A 13,292-nucleotide genomic window follows, 5' to 3' on the forward strand; every position below is an offset into this window, starting at 1 on the left:
GAGTCGATCGCTACTCTGCAGAGTGAAGCCACGCAGCTGCTGCCGGTGAGCGCTGACCTTTTTTCCTTGGAACGTTCGGAACTGAAAAGCAACAACCCGTGAGTAAGGAAGGACTTTTTAAAATTGGAGTCTAAATTAATGGAAATTTGGCTGAAAGCGGAGAGATGTTAAAAGGAAGTCCGTCTTCCGCTGCTATTTAAATTTCAAAGCAAAAAGAGCTGGAGGAGTGGAGCCACTGTAGAGGTTTTTTAAACCATCTGATTTGAGCACCCATTGAAGCTGCTTTGAGACAAAGTAAAGATTTAACTTAATTATTGGATTTAACCTTTACTTGGACTGTGATAATCTTCTGCTATGGGAACTATAGATTTTGACTGAGAAGCCCAGGTACTTGAGCTGCCTGAACAGTAAAACTGTCAGTTTGCAGATTTGGCTATTGTGGATTTGGACTTGCAACATTTAGAGCATTTTAAGACTTGCTACTTTGAAACACCAGTTGACACTTGTCAGAAACAATGTTTTGCTGTCAATTCTAACTCTGCTAAGCACTAGCTACTGAAGGTCTATGGACATTAAATTTGACTTTATTGATTTTATTTGATTTGACTTCTTCTCTCAAGACATTGCAAGCTCCCTCTAGAGGATTCTGGACTTACAGCAGTGACATTATTCTACTTTCTCTTTCCTTTCCTCCTATACGATTGTTTACTCTTGGGCTGTGGAATTCTCATGGGAACAACTCAGCTTGACCTTGACTGTTAGATAAAGTTGGAATGAGTGGCACAAGAAAAAGGGGAGCAAGAACTAGACAAACAACTTTAACCTCAGCATTACAGACACGTAGATCATCTGTACCTACTCTGCCGGTAGCAGGGGAGGAAGAAATTGTATCTACTCTGCCGTTGGCAGGGGAAGAAGAAGAAACTGAGCAGTTACAGTTGGAAGATATGGCCTCAGGAGCAACTGCTTCAATCCTAGAGAAAATTTATGAAAAATTGGAATCCTTGGATAAAAGAGTAGAATCTCTGGACAAGAAAGCGGATGAACAAACAGCTAAAATTGATCAAAATACAGCTTGTCTAAACAGAATAACTGGACAGGTGGCACAGAACGTACAAGCAATTGGGCAGTTAACTGAGGCCTCTGAAGAGAATCGTAAATTGGCTGAGGCTACCAGCCAAAAAGTTGAAAAATTAGAACAAGAGGTAAAACCATTATGTAAACAAGTTGGAGAACATCAGATGTATTTGTCTATGATAGAACTGCGGAACCGGGAAAATAATTTAAGATTAAGGTCAATACCAGAAGAAAACCTAGCTGAGTTCCTGACCAAAGAATTTTCCAAGTTCTGGTCTATACAGGAAGAAAAGGATTTTAAAATCGTATCGGCTTTCAGACTTGGAAGATTTGCAAAGAAAGATAAGCCCAGAGATTGCTTGATAACTTTGAGATCGAGGGAGGAAAGGGACAAGATTTTGGGATTACACTACGAAAAGTCACTGGACATTTTGGATAAAAGAGCAGAAATTTACAAAGATATCCCGAAACAACTGCTGGACCTTAGATCCGCCTATCTTGAATTGGTGAGACTGTTAAGGAGTAATTCAATCATTTTCAGGTGGGAATTTCCTCAGGGATTATCCTTCACCTTCAGAGGGAAGAAAGTCAAGATTAAAACATTTGAAGATAGAGATAAATTTTTGATTGCTTACGGAGAGGACCTTCAGAAAGGAATCGAAACACCCTTGGGGCCTGGAGCATCTGCTGTACCTTCTCCCTTGGAACCTGAAGATCCAGAGAAAAAGATACCACCCCCTGAGAAATAACAGATTTGCTCAGGATGTCTCTGCAACTGTTGAGCTGGAATATTAATGGGTGCAACTCTCCGGAAAAAAGGAGGAAATTATTTCATATATTGAAAAAAGAACAATTGGACATTATCTGTCTGCAAGAAACACATGTGACAAGGCTCCATAGAAAAGTGCTAATAAATAAAAGATTAGGCCAAGAATTTATATCTTCGGACCGAGTGAAGAAAAGAGGAGTGGTGATCTATGCAAAGGAGAGCCTATCACCTAAATTTTTATTTAAAGATGAGCAAGGAAGAATTTTGGCAATAGAGATACATTATCAAGGAGAGAAGTTTTTGATACTAGGAATTTATGCACCAAATGAAGGGGAATCGGAATTTTATAAGAAGTTGCATGAGAATGTCCTGGACTATCTGGACTATGACAACATCATTATGATGGGAGATATGAATGGCGTGGTATCAACCAACATGGATAAGTCACAAAATCAAAATCTTACAAAAGATGGAAGACTACCAAAGACCTTTTTTGAACTAACTGACAACATGGACTTGATTGACATTTGGAGGACAAAGAACCCCCTGGGAAGAGAAGGAACATTCTTTTCTGAAGCCCAACTGACATGGACGAGAATCGACCAAATGTGGATATCTAGAGGTCTGGCACCTAAGACTGGAAAGGTGGAAATCTGCCCAAAGACCTGCTCCGACCATAATGCTGTAAAGATGAACATAACACTACTACCAGCCGGCTCCTGTAGATGGAAGATGAATGACAATTTGTTTAGAGATCAGGAGATTACCAAGAAGGCCCAAAAAGTTTTGAAGGACTATTTTGAGATAAATTTGAACACTACGGTGGAAAAAAGAATCATCTGGGATGCAAGTAAGGCCGTGATGAGGGGGTTCCTGATACAACAGAACGCTGTAAAGAAAAGGACACAAAATGAGAAAAAAGATAAGATTTTGGAGAAAATCAAAGAACTTGAGAAGAAGCTAATATCTAATCCGAAGTCACAGCCGATTCTTAGAGAAATTAAACTCCATCAAGCACAGTATTCTAAATTGATAAACCAGGAAATAGAGTGGAAACTCAAATTAATGAAACAAAGATCATTTGATTCGGCAAATAAATGTGGGAAACTGCTAGCATGGCAGTTGAAAAAGAGACAGAAACTAAACACAGTTACAAATTTAGAGATTGAAGGAAGAAACATTCAGAACCCTGTGGACATTAGAAAGTGTTTCCAGAGATACTTCAAAAAATTATATACTCAAGGGCCGCAAGATGAGGACGAGATAAAACAATTTTTGAAAAAGAATGGATTACCAAAATTGTCACAAGAAAATAGAGTAATCTTGAACTCAAAAATAACACGACAAGAGATTGAACAAGCTATTCAGAATATGCAATTGGGCAAATCTCCAGGGCCAGATGGACTAACCTCCAAGTATTATAAGACATTGAAAGATTATTTGATACAACCAATGCTGGAGGTTAGCAACGAAATTTTGGAGGGGAAAAAGACGCCAGAATCATGGAAAGAAGCTTTTATCACATTGATACCAAAATCGGAAACTGAAAAGACTCAACTTAAGAACTACCGCCCCATCTCCCTCCTAAACGTGGATTACAAAATATTTGCAGACATATTAGCAAGTAGATTTAAAAAAGTCTTGAATCAGGTAATTCACAAAGACCAGGCAGGCTTTCTCCCAGGAAGACATTTGTTTGCTAACACAAGGAACATAATTGACATTTTGGAACTTTTGCAAACAAATATCAACACAAAAGCAGTTTTAATTTTTATAGATGCGGAGAAAGCCTTTGATAATATTTCTTGGAAATTTATGAAGGGAAATTTGGAAGGGATGGGGGTGGGACGGAGTTTTGGGAACGGGATTGACGCAATTTATTCAGAACAAAAGGCTAAACTGATAGTTAACAATGTGATTACTGAAGAGTTCAAAATTGAAAAAGGAACACGACAAGGTTGCCCGATTTCCCCACTGTTATTTATCTCTGTTCTGGAGGTGCTCTTGAACATGATCAGAGGGGACCGGCTGGTGGAAGGTATTCAGGTCGGAGCGAAACAATATAAACTTAAAGCGTTTGCAGATGATCTAGTTTTGACCCTTCAGGAGCCAGAATCTAGCACGAAAAAAGTATTACAATTAATTCAAGAGTTTGGTCGGGTAGCGGGATTTAAGCTAAATAAGCAGAAAACTAAGGTATTGGGGAAAAACTTGACAGTTACAGAGTCAGAACGGTTTCAGAAAGAGACAGAGTTGAACGTGGTTAAAAAAGTAAAATACCTAGGGGTAAGGTAAAGGTAAAGGTAAAGGTACCCCTGCCCGTACGGGCCAGTCTTGACAGACTCTGGGGTTGTGCGCCCATCTCACTTAAGAGGCCAGGGGCCAGCGCTGTCCGGAGACACTTCCGGGTCACGTGGCCAGCGTGACATCGCTGCTCTGGCGAGCCAGAGCCGCACACGGAAACGCCGTTTACCTTCCCGCTGGTAAGCGGTCCCTATTTATCTACTTGCACCCGGAGGTGCTTTCGAACTGCTAGGTTGGCAGGCACTGGGACCGAGCAGCGGGAGCGCACCCCGCCGCAGGGATTCGAACCGCCAACCTTTCGATCGGCAAGTCCTAGGCACTGAGGCTTTAACCCACAGCGCCACCTGCGTCCCTTACCTAGGGGTAAATATAACAGCAAAAAATCTGAGTCTATTCAAAGATAATTATGAGAAATGCTGGGCAGAAATTAAGAGAGACTTAGAAAGTTGGACAAGATTGAAACTTTCCTTGTTAGGCCGAATTGCTGCTGTAAAGATGAATGTATTGCCGAAAATGCTTTTTTTATTTCAAACATTACAGATTGTGGACAAAACAGAGTGTTTCCGGAAGTGGCAGAGAGATATTTCTAAATTTGTCTGGCAGGGCAAAAAGCCCAGAATTAAGTTTAAGATATTAACTGATGCGAAAGAAAGAGGGGGCTTCGCCCTGCCAGACTTAAGGCTGTACTATGAATCAGCAGCTTTTTGCTGGTTGAAAGATTGGCTGCTTCTCGAAGACACTGATGTACTAGATCTGGAAGGTTTTGACAATGCGTTTGGTTGGCATGCATATTTATGGTATGACAAGGTTAAGATCAATAAGAATTTCAAGAACCATATTGTCAGAAAAGCAGTGTTTAATGTCTGGACAAAATACAAAGACTTATTGGAAAACAAAACTCCAAGGTGGCTTTCACCATTGGAAGCTAAGGCCCGGAAAAGACTCAGTATGGAGGCCAAATGGCCGAAGTATTGGGAAATATTAGAAAAAGATGGAGATAATTGGAAATTGCAGAGTCAGGAGAAAATGAAAGACAAAGTGCGAGATTGGTTACATTATGCTCAGATTAAAGAAGTTTCTAAACTTGATAAAAAGTTAGGATTCCAGGTGGAAAAATCGAAGTTAGAAACGGAACTGTTAGAGCCTAAGACTAAGGTACTCTCAAGAATGTATAACTTGCTGTTAAAATGGAACACACAAGATGAAATGGTTAAATCGGCTATGATAAAGTGGGCACAGGACATTGGGTATAATATTATGTTTGAGGACTGGGAAAAGTTATGGACCATTGGGCTGAATTTCACTGCATGTAATGCTTTGAAAGAAAATGTAATGAAAATGATATATAGATGGTACATGACCCCAGTCAAACTTGCAAAAATATACCATTTGTCTGATAATAAGTGTTGGAAATGCAGGGAAAGTGAAGGAACGTTCTTTCACCTCTGGTGGACTTGCCCTAGGGTTAAGGCCTTCTGGGAAATGATATACAATGAGCTGAAAAAGGTATTTAAGTATACCTTCCCTAAGAAACCAGAGGCCTTCCTTTTGGGCATTGTTGACCAGAGGGTGCTAAGGAATGACCGAACATTTTTTATGTATGCAACAACAGCAGCAAGGATACTCGTTGCTAAGCATTGGAAAACCCAAGATCTACCCACACTGGAAGAATGGCAGATGCAACTGATAGACTATATGGAACTGGCTGAGATGACTGGCAGAATTCGAGACCTGGGAGAGGAGACGGTGGAAGAAGATTGGAAGAAATTTAAGGACTATTTGCAAAAATATTGTAAACTGTATGAATGTTAAGGAGGATGCCTGATCACAAACAACTTGGCACCATTGAATTAGATAAACTGAACTATGAAGATAAGCTAAATTTAGGAAAAAATCAACTTTTAGATAATGATTAGGCTAAACTAAAAAGTTTTAAAAAGTCAAATGAATATATCTAAAATTTAAGATATAACATTGGAAAATTAGATAAGGTGGGGACAAGGTGATAAATTGCTGAATTAATTTTTATATTTTGGAACGTAGGAGAGGGAGATGTGAGGAAGTCCAAAAAGGATAAGAAAATATGTTATGAAATGTGATATTTTTTGTATGTTTTGTTTATTATGTTATAATTTAAAAAAAAACTATTAATAAATATTATATAAAAACAAAAACAAAATAAATGTGTTTGATCCTTACAGTTACGTAGCTACTCAGTCTTACTTAGTTGAGGCAACAGGCATGTGACAGATTCTTTGCGGAAAATCCAGTCTTGGATCCACTTCCTCACTGATGGGTGGCAAAGTCCAAAAGGTTATTATTTCTAAGAGAGAGTGAAAGAGAGAGGCGTACAGATAGAGAGAAAGCAGATAGGACTAAAACTTGCCTGACCAGGAGCCATGCCCTCCACTTCAAATGTGCACAGATGGGCTGTGATTGCTAAGTGTGAATGAAACACACTCTAAAAGTTATCCAAGTCACTTTTGTCTCGATCATTACCGTATTTTTCGCTCTATAAGACGCACCAGACCATAAGACGCAGCTAGTATTTGGAGAAGGAAACTATGGTGGATGCATCCTCCAGGGAGACTCGCTTTGTTACATATTGGCGCAGTGATGTGAGCTAAAAGCAAAGCAGCCTTGCCTGATTTTTGCTGGAATCCAAGGCCATGGCTGCAGGAGAAGCAATACAGCGGTGCCTCGCAAGACGAAAATAATCCGTTCCGCGAGTCTCTTCGTCTAGCGTTTTTTTCGTCTTGCGAAGCATCCCTATTAGCGGCTTAGCGGATTAGTGCTATTAGCGGCTTAGCGGCTATTAGCAGCTTAGCGGCTATTAGCGGCTTAGAAAAAGGGGGGGGGGAAAGGGGAAAAACTCACAAGACTCGCAAGACGTTTTCATCTTGCGAAGCAAGCCCATAGGGAAATTCGTCTTGCGAAGCGCCTTGAAAAACGGAAAACCCTTTCGTCTAGCGGGTTTTTCGTCTTGCGAGGTGTTCATCTTGCGGGGCGCCACTGTACTATCTTGGGCTATGAACCCCTCCATCGTAGCCTCAGGTTGTATATATGTGTAAATAAACCATATATCTTAAAGACACCCCTCCCCAGTCTCCACTGTGCCTCCTTCCTAAAAGGAAACATGAACCCTGGGTAAGTGCCCAGAACCCCTGGCATCTTGCACTGCGTGGAGATTGGGCTGGCGTGGGTCAACCTATTTAGGCAAAAACATTCCTCTTCTCCCAGGCCTTTAGCTAATGAAATCACCTACGGCCTTTAAAACTCTGTCTCTCTCTGTGAGCATGTAGGGGTTACCGTTTTCGTTTGCTATTTTGGTGTGTATTTTTGTGTTTTTATATTGTAAACCGCCCCGTGATCCTCGGATGAAGGTGAGATGGAAAATTAGTATATCACCATTATCATCATCATTAGTGTGTGTTTAGGGTTATTGTTTTTGTTTGCTATTCTGGTGTGTATTTTGGTGTTTTTATGCTGTAAACCGCCCTGTGATCCCTGGATGAAGGCTGGGATAGAAATTTAGTATGTAATAAATAATAATAATAATAATAATAATAATAATAATAAGTGTATATGTGGCAGGGATGTTGCTTTTGTTTGCTACTATGGCATGTAATTTTTTTTAATGCTCTAAAATCCAATGAGCCTCGGATGAAGGTGGGATAAAAATTTAGTAATAACAATTAACAACAACTATGACGATGATGTGCGTGTGAACGGTTTGCTGCTATGATGTGTACTTTTTATGCTTTTATGCTGTAAACTGCCCTGCGGTCCATGGATGAAGGGCGGGATAGAAATTTAGTATGTAATAAATAACAAGCGGAGTGTGTGTATGTAGAAATTTTAAAAAATGAAGAGATTTTCCCACAGAGGCAGCTGTGGGGCAGCCTGTGAGGTTTAAAACAACAACAACAACAACAAAGTAATAATAATAGTTGTTGTGTATACAACATTATTATAAAATGATAACAACAGCAACAACACAGTAATAATAATAGTTGTTGTTAGGTTTAAAATGTTGTTATTAAAAAGGCCCATTATTACCATTATTATTATTATTATCATCATCAAAAAGGATCATTATTATTATTATTATTAACAATGATGATTAAAAGGACAATTATTATTATTATTAAAATAAAAAAATCCCCTCTTTTGCCTGCTCCGCTTCCCGCCCCCTCAGCGAAGGCCCCCTCGCACTCAACCTCCTCCCCGTGGTTCCCCCTCAGGCGTCGCATCCAATCAGCGGCCGCCCTCCTCCCTCTCCCCCTCCCGCGCGCTCCTTTTCCCCGAGCGCCCCCTCCCTCCCTCCCTCCCTCCCGTCAGCGCCGCCTCCCCTCCCCCTCCTCCCCCTCCCCACAGCGGAAGTGACCTCGGCGCCTCCCTCCCTGCCTGCCCTCAGTGCCTGGCGGCGGAGGCCGGCGCTGGTTGCCTCGTTCGCTCCGCCGCTTCGTCACCAGGCGCCGCTGTGTGACAGACGCCCCAGGGAGCCGAGCGAGTCCGGTGGCCGGAGGAGCGGAGGAGGCGAGGCCCTCTCGGGGGAAGGGGGGGCAGCGCCGGCGGCTGAGGGGGGGAAAGGGGGCGTCGGAGAGGGCGAAGGGAGCGAGGAAGGGGCGAGGCGGCCGGCCGGCCGGAGTCATGGCCGGGGCCGGCGGCGCTGAGGCCGGGCCACCGCCACCGCCACCTCCGCCTCCCCTCCTTCTTCTTTCTCCTCCTCCTCCGCCGCCGCCGCCGCCTCAGAAGGAGCTGGTTTACAACAAGCTGCTGCCCTATGGCGACAAGCTGGAGGCCGAGGCCGGCCGCCTCCTCTCCCGCATCAAGCTCAACCTCAGCTGGGCCGTGCAGCTCCAGGAGCTCTGGCCCGGAGGCCTCTTCTGGAGCAGGAAGCTCTCCACGTGAGTGGGGCGAAGGCTTGGGGGGTGGGGAGGATTATTGGGGGGGGTCTGTTTCTCCCCCCCCCATCATAATTAAGTTTCAACATTTTCAACAGTCAAAGCACACATTCGCCTCTTCATTTGGTCGACTTTCCCCACCCCGGAGCCCCGTCTTCTCTATCTATCAAATCAGAACCGCAATATTTATTATTGGGGTTCCTTTTTTTTGGGGGGGGGGAGAGAGGACCGTCTAGGTCAGGACGCTCTGAAAGGTGGGGAGGGGGGTGTTGCAGTGCAATACCCAGCCCTTTCCTCCAACTCTTTCGCTGGGGGCTTTGCCGGTGTTTGGTGTAAGAAACACCCCCCCCTTCGGGGTTTGGGGAAACAAATGCCACCCATTCACACCCACCCATAGGCAGGCTTTCTGTTGTGGGGTGGGGGGAGAGAACCCTAGTTAGACAGGTATTTTTATTTATTTACTTGGTTGCCCCCCCAGCTACACCCCCCTTTTTTTTTACAAAAAGGCAAGCGTCTGTTCTTGTGGGTGGGGTTCCTTCTTCTCTCTTTTTCTTCTCTCTTCCTGAGGCTGGAGGGGGGGGTCAGCCTAGGGGTGGCACTTCGTCCTCACCCTACATCAGGCAAAGGGGAGAGCACCCACCACCATTCGTAATCTGGAGATTTAGGAAACGCCATAAATATGCCTTAATGAACCACAAGAACAGTTGCTATAATTAATAGCTGGAAGGAACCAGGCAGGCGGTTTTGAGCTGGGTTTCTAGGGAGTTAAGCTCCCCCCCCCCCCCGCAATTGCAATGGGATTTAAGCTTCCCGTGGAAAAGAAATATGTTCTGGGTTGTAGACAAAAGAGTCCTGTGGTGCTTGGAAACCTAACAGCCGCCCGGTGTTTCCCTGGCGTTCGTGTTTCGCTTTGTTGGGAGGGCATGGCAGCAGTGTGTCAGTTGTACTCACGGTAATATGGATGTATCTCTCCCCTCCACCCCAAATGAGGATAGCAGGGTTTGGTTGGGTATGCATTCTTCAGAGATGTAGTTCCTCTGTTTTGCCCCCCTTGTGCTCTGTTAAGTGACAGGACCACAAATATTGTGAGAGGGTGTAAGGTTTTTAACCTGCCTTGTGTCTGAAGTGTCAGGGCAGGTAAGAACACATAAAGCAATTAAGTCATCAAAACACATGCAGAAAAAACAGCCTACGTGTCCTTAACAAACTTTTTGGGTGCCTCAGGGTAACTGTGAGCGGTGCAGCCTGAAGAATCTGCCAGTGATCGGAAAAATGATGTTTGATTCTCCCTTCCACTTTGCTGGGCATCCTTTGATTGCTTAGACAATTTGTGGCTTTAAGGCACACCTTATCCGGTCCTGTCCTCCCCCCCCCCCCCTAATACAGAAGGTAGATATTTTTTAAATGGGAGATGAATAAACACTGCATTAACTCCTTACCTTTGCCAGTTTCTGGTAGCAAAGATAACCGTACATCTAAGGCCCCGGCTATTTCAAAAAGCCGTTTCTTTCAAATCTGGCCCCTGAGGCAAATGGGCAGCTGGCCTCTGTTTTGGGGCAGTGTCTGGTGGCACCCAGGTTCTGCACTTCCCTGGATGAAGGAGTAGCCTGTGCTACTCCTTTTACATTCAGCAACTTAGTTCTATGCCACGTGTCTACCATTGTCTGCTGCTGTCTGCATGACTCCAGCTTCCCCAAGGCTTTGTCTGGCACTATTTTTGTAAGTGTTATGATCAGCAGGGGGCTTGGTTGGGCTTTGAGTGTTTGTAAGATTGCAGCTTTGCTTTTGAAGGACATCTTCTGACTGGGGCATGTGCCTCTGGGGACCTTTTTTTAGGAATGAGCAGCCACCCCTTCTGTTTGTGCAACCTCCTGTGTGGGCTTGTGTTTGGGAAGTGTCATCTTTCAAGGCTGCTTGAGTCTTGGACTTTGGGAAGAGGAGGGTTTTGTTAGTTTTAGTGATGGTAGTCGTTCCCTGAGCTTTCTACTTATGCAGCTAATAAATCATACGCAGCTCATTACTCCTAAAAATAGTTTATCACTCTTTGTTGCCAAAACTAGCGCATAGGTTTTGTTCAGTGACTTCATAAGCTACTTGCAACTGTCCTTGCCTTTTTAAACTAGATTATAAAATAGCATTTGCATTTAGTTACAAAACAAGCACTGCATTTCACTTTCACGGTTCAAAGCCTAGCTAGTAACTTGCAGAGTTTAATCTCTTACTCATCTCACATAACGTTTGTTCATACTGCTGTGTCAGCAAAGGAAAAAGAAAAGTGTGTTTTGAGCTGGACAAGGGCAAAAGCACCAACTTCTAGCTCAAGGACTTCTTTGTCTTCTGGGGCACTGATAAAATGTTTTTGCCTTGTCATTGTGCTGTCCTTACAGAGAAATATTAAAAAGCGAAGCTGTGTTAGTCTGTAGCAGTTTTTTCCTTGCTGCTGTAGCATCTTGGAGGGGTGACTAGTTTATTGTGACATGAATTCTTTGGAATACATATCTTGCTTTCTCTAGTAGATGAATGTAACAGACTTGACTACAAAAACTGATAATGCAGCAAACCAGATAATTGTCAAGGTGGTAATATATCTATTAAGAACCCAAACCACAGCTTGGAATACAATCAATAAAGTTAAGACTAAAATGATGGACATACCCAAAGGCTTACAATCTAACAAAGGTACCACAACAATTTCTGCCACTTCAGTTCTAGACCTAATCTCTTTCTAATAGTGACTTAAAATAAAATCGACTGTGAGGATACATTTCATTAACATTTCACACTACTAAAGAGAGAAAACTAAGGCAAAGGTTTAGTTGGGCCCAGGTTATACTAGATGGCCTGTTTTGAATCTGCTATTACGTATTTTTCAAAAATAATGTAAAGAGCAGGTGTTGACAGCAAGCAAAATTTCGGTATTGTACCTATAGCATGCTCAACAAACCTGCTACACCTGGAACTGGGTGTGGAGAGTGCAGCTGAATGGGACACAGTTGTGGGCAGCCTGAGGATGTACCATCCACCTTGGGCCTGCCCATAAAAAGCAAGTCTTGTGTAAGAGACTAGGGTGATGCCTGCTGTTTCCAGGAACTCTTCTCATTGTGAGACTGTTATGGGTACTGTAATCTGAGAGTTTGTTTGAGCCCTGGGTGAGGCTGAGAGGGAGGGTGTGTTGGAAATAAAATGAAATGGTACTGATTTATATATATTAGAATATTTGTTTTAATGGAACATTTTAATATGCAACTCAATTTTTGTAATATTTTGTTTATATTGTTCATTCAGTTTTTTGTACACTGCTTAGAGATATTTTAAATATATTAAGTGATATAGAAATTAATCAATAATCAATCATACAATAAAAAGTTAGTGCCTTTCATTGAGTCTTACAGTCACTTGCTTATGTTTAGACATGTCAAAGTCAGCTGTTCAGTGGAAATGGTTTCCAGTTTGTAGTATTTTTGTTCAGTGGAAATGGTTTCCAGTTTGTGGTATTTTCAGTGGAAATGGTTTCCAGTTTGTGGTATTTTTCAACCATGTTTATGTTTTATGCTTATTTTTAGAAGGTTAAAAACAGCTTACAGAGGTCTTTTAGTGTTCTCCCATAAGGGCTATGTCTCAGTCCACACTAACATAAAAAGACCACAGCATTGTTTGCTCTTAGGCTATTCATTGCCAAAAGGCATTCTAATTGTTTTAATATATATTTTAATAGAACTAACTTGCTGGGACACCTCAGGTGGTAGAGCATGAGAGTTAATTTCAGAGTCGTGGGTTCAAGCCCTATGTTGGGCAAAAGATTCTTGCATTGGAGGGACTAGATGACCCTTGTGGTCCCTTCCGGCTCTACAGTTCTTTGAATTTATAATTAAACTGAAGCATCCTAGTGTGTGAAGGGAAGAGCAGCCAACTATGTGCAGGGGAATGAAGCTTGTTCGTATGCCATCTTATTAAGATGAGATATGATTGTTCAAATACAGCAATTAAGAATCAACCCTGCTACTGCATGCATAATGTCCTCCTGAGTTTTAGTTAGAAAATTTACACCCCATTTTTCTCATATAGACTTAAGGTGACCTATAATAAATACTGTATTGTAAATGAGGACTTTGTGATATAAATTCACACTTTGAAATTCTTATTTTGGTGCTCTATTTAGTATTTATTCTTTATTCGCCTTTGCTGGCAGCTTAATTCGCTTTGGTCTAAGTGCCACCAGAGACTGATGAGTCTAG

At 42.4% G+C, this 13,292-nt stretch overlaps 1 protein-coding gene across 2 annotated transcripts in view; it reads left to right on the plus strand.

Moving 5' to 3' along the window:
* Positions 1-8,795: 8,795 nt before the first annotated feature.
* PSME4 (proteasome activator subunit 4) overlaps positions 8,796-13,292 on the plus strand; it is an 82,599-nt gene continuing 78,102 nt past the window's right edge. For both annotated transcript variants that reach the window (XM_079968403.1, XM_079968404.1), the window contains exon 1: positions 8,796-9,060. In XM_079968403.1, the coding sequence (XP_079824529.1) occupies positions 8,804-9,060 (257 nt within the window). In that variant the 5' untranslated portion in view covers positions 8,796-8,803. The remainder of the gene's footprint in view (positions 9,061-13,292) is intronic.

Source organism: Podarcis cretensis, assembly GCF_951804945.1.
Source record: "Podarcis cretensis genome assembly, chromosome: 3".
In the NCBI taxonomy this organism is placed as follows: domain Eukaryota; kingdom Metazoa; phylum Chordata; class Lepidosauria; order Squamata; family Lacertidae; genus Podarcis; species Podarcis cretensis.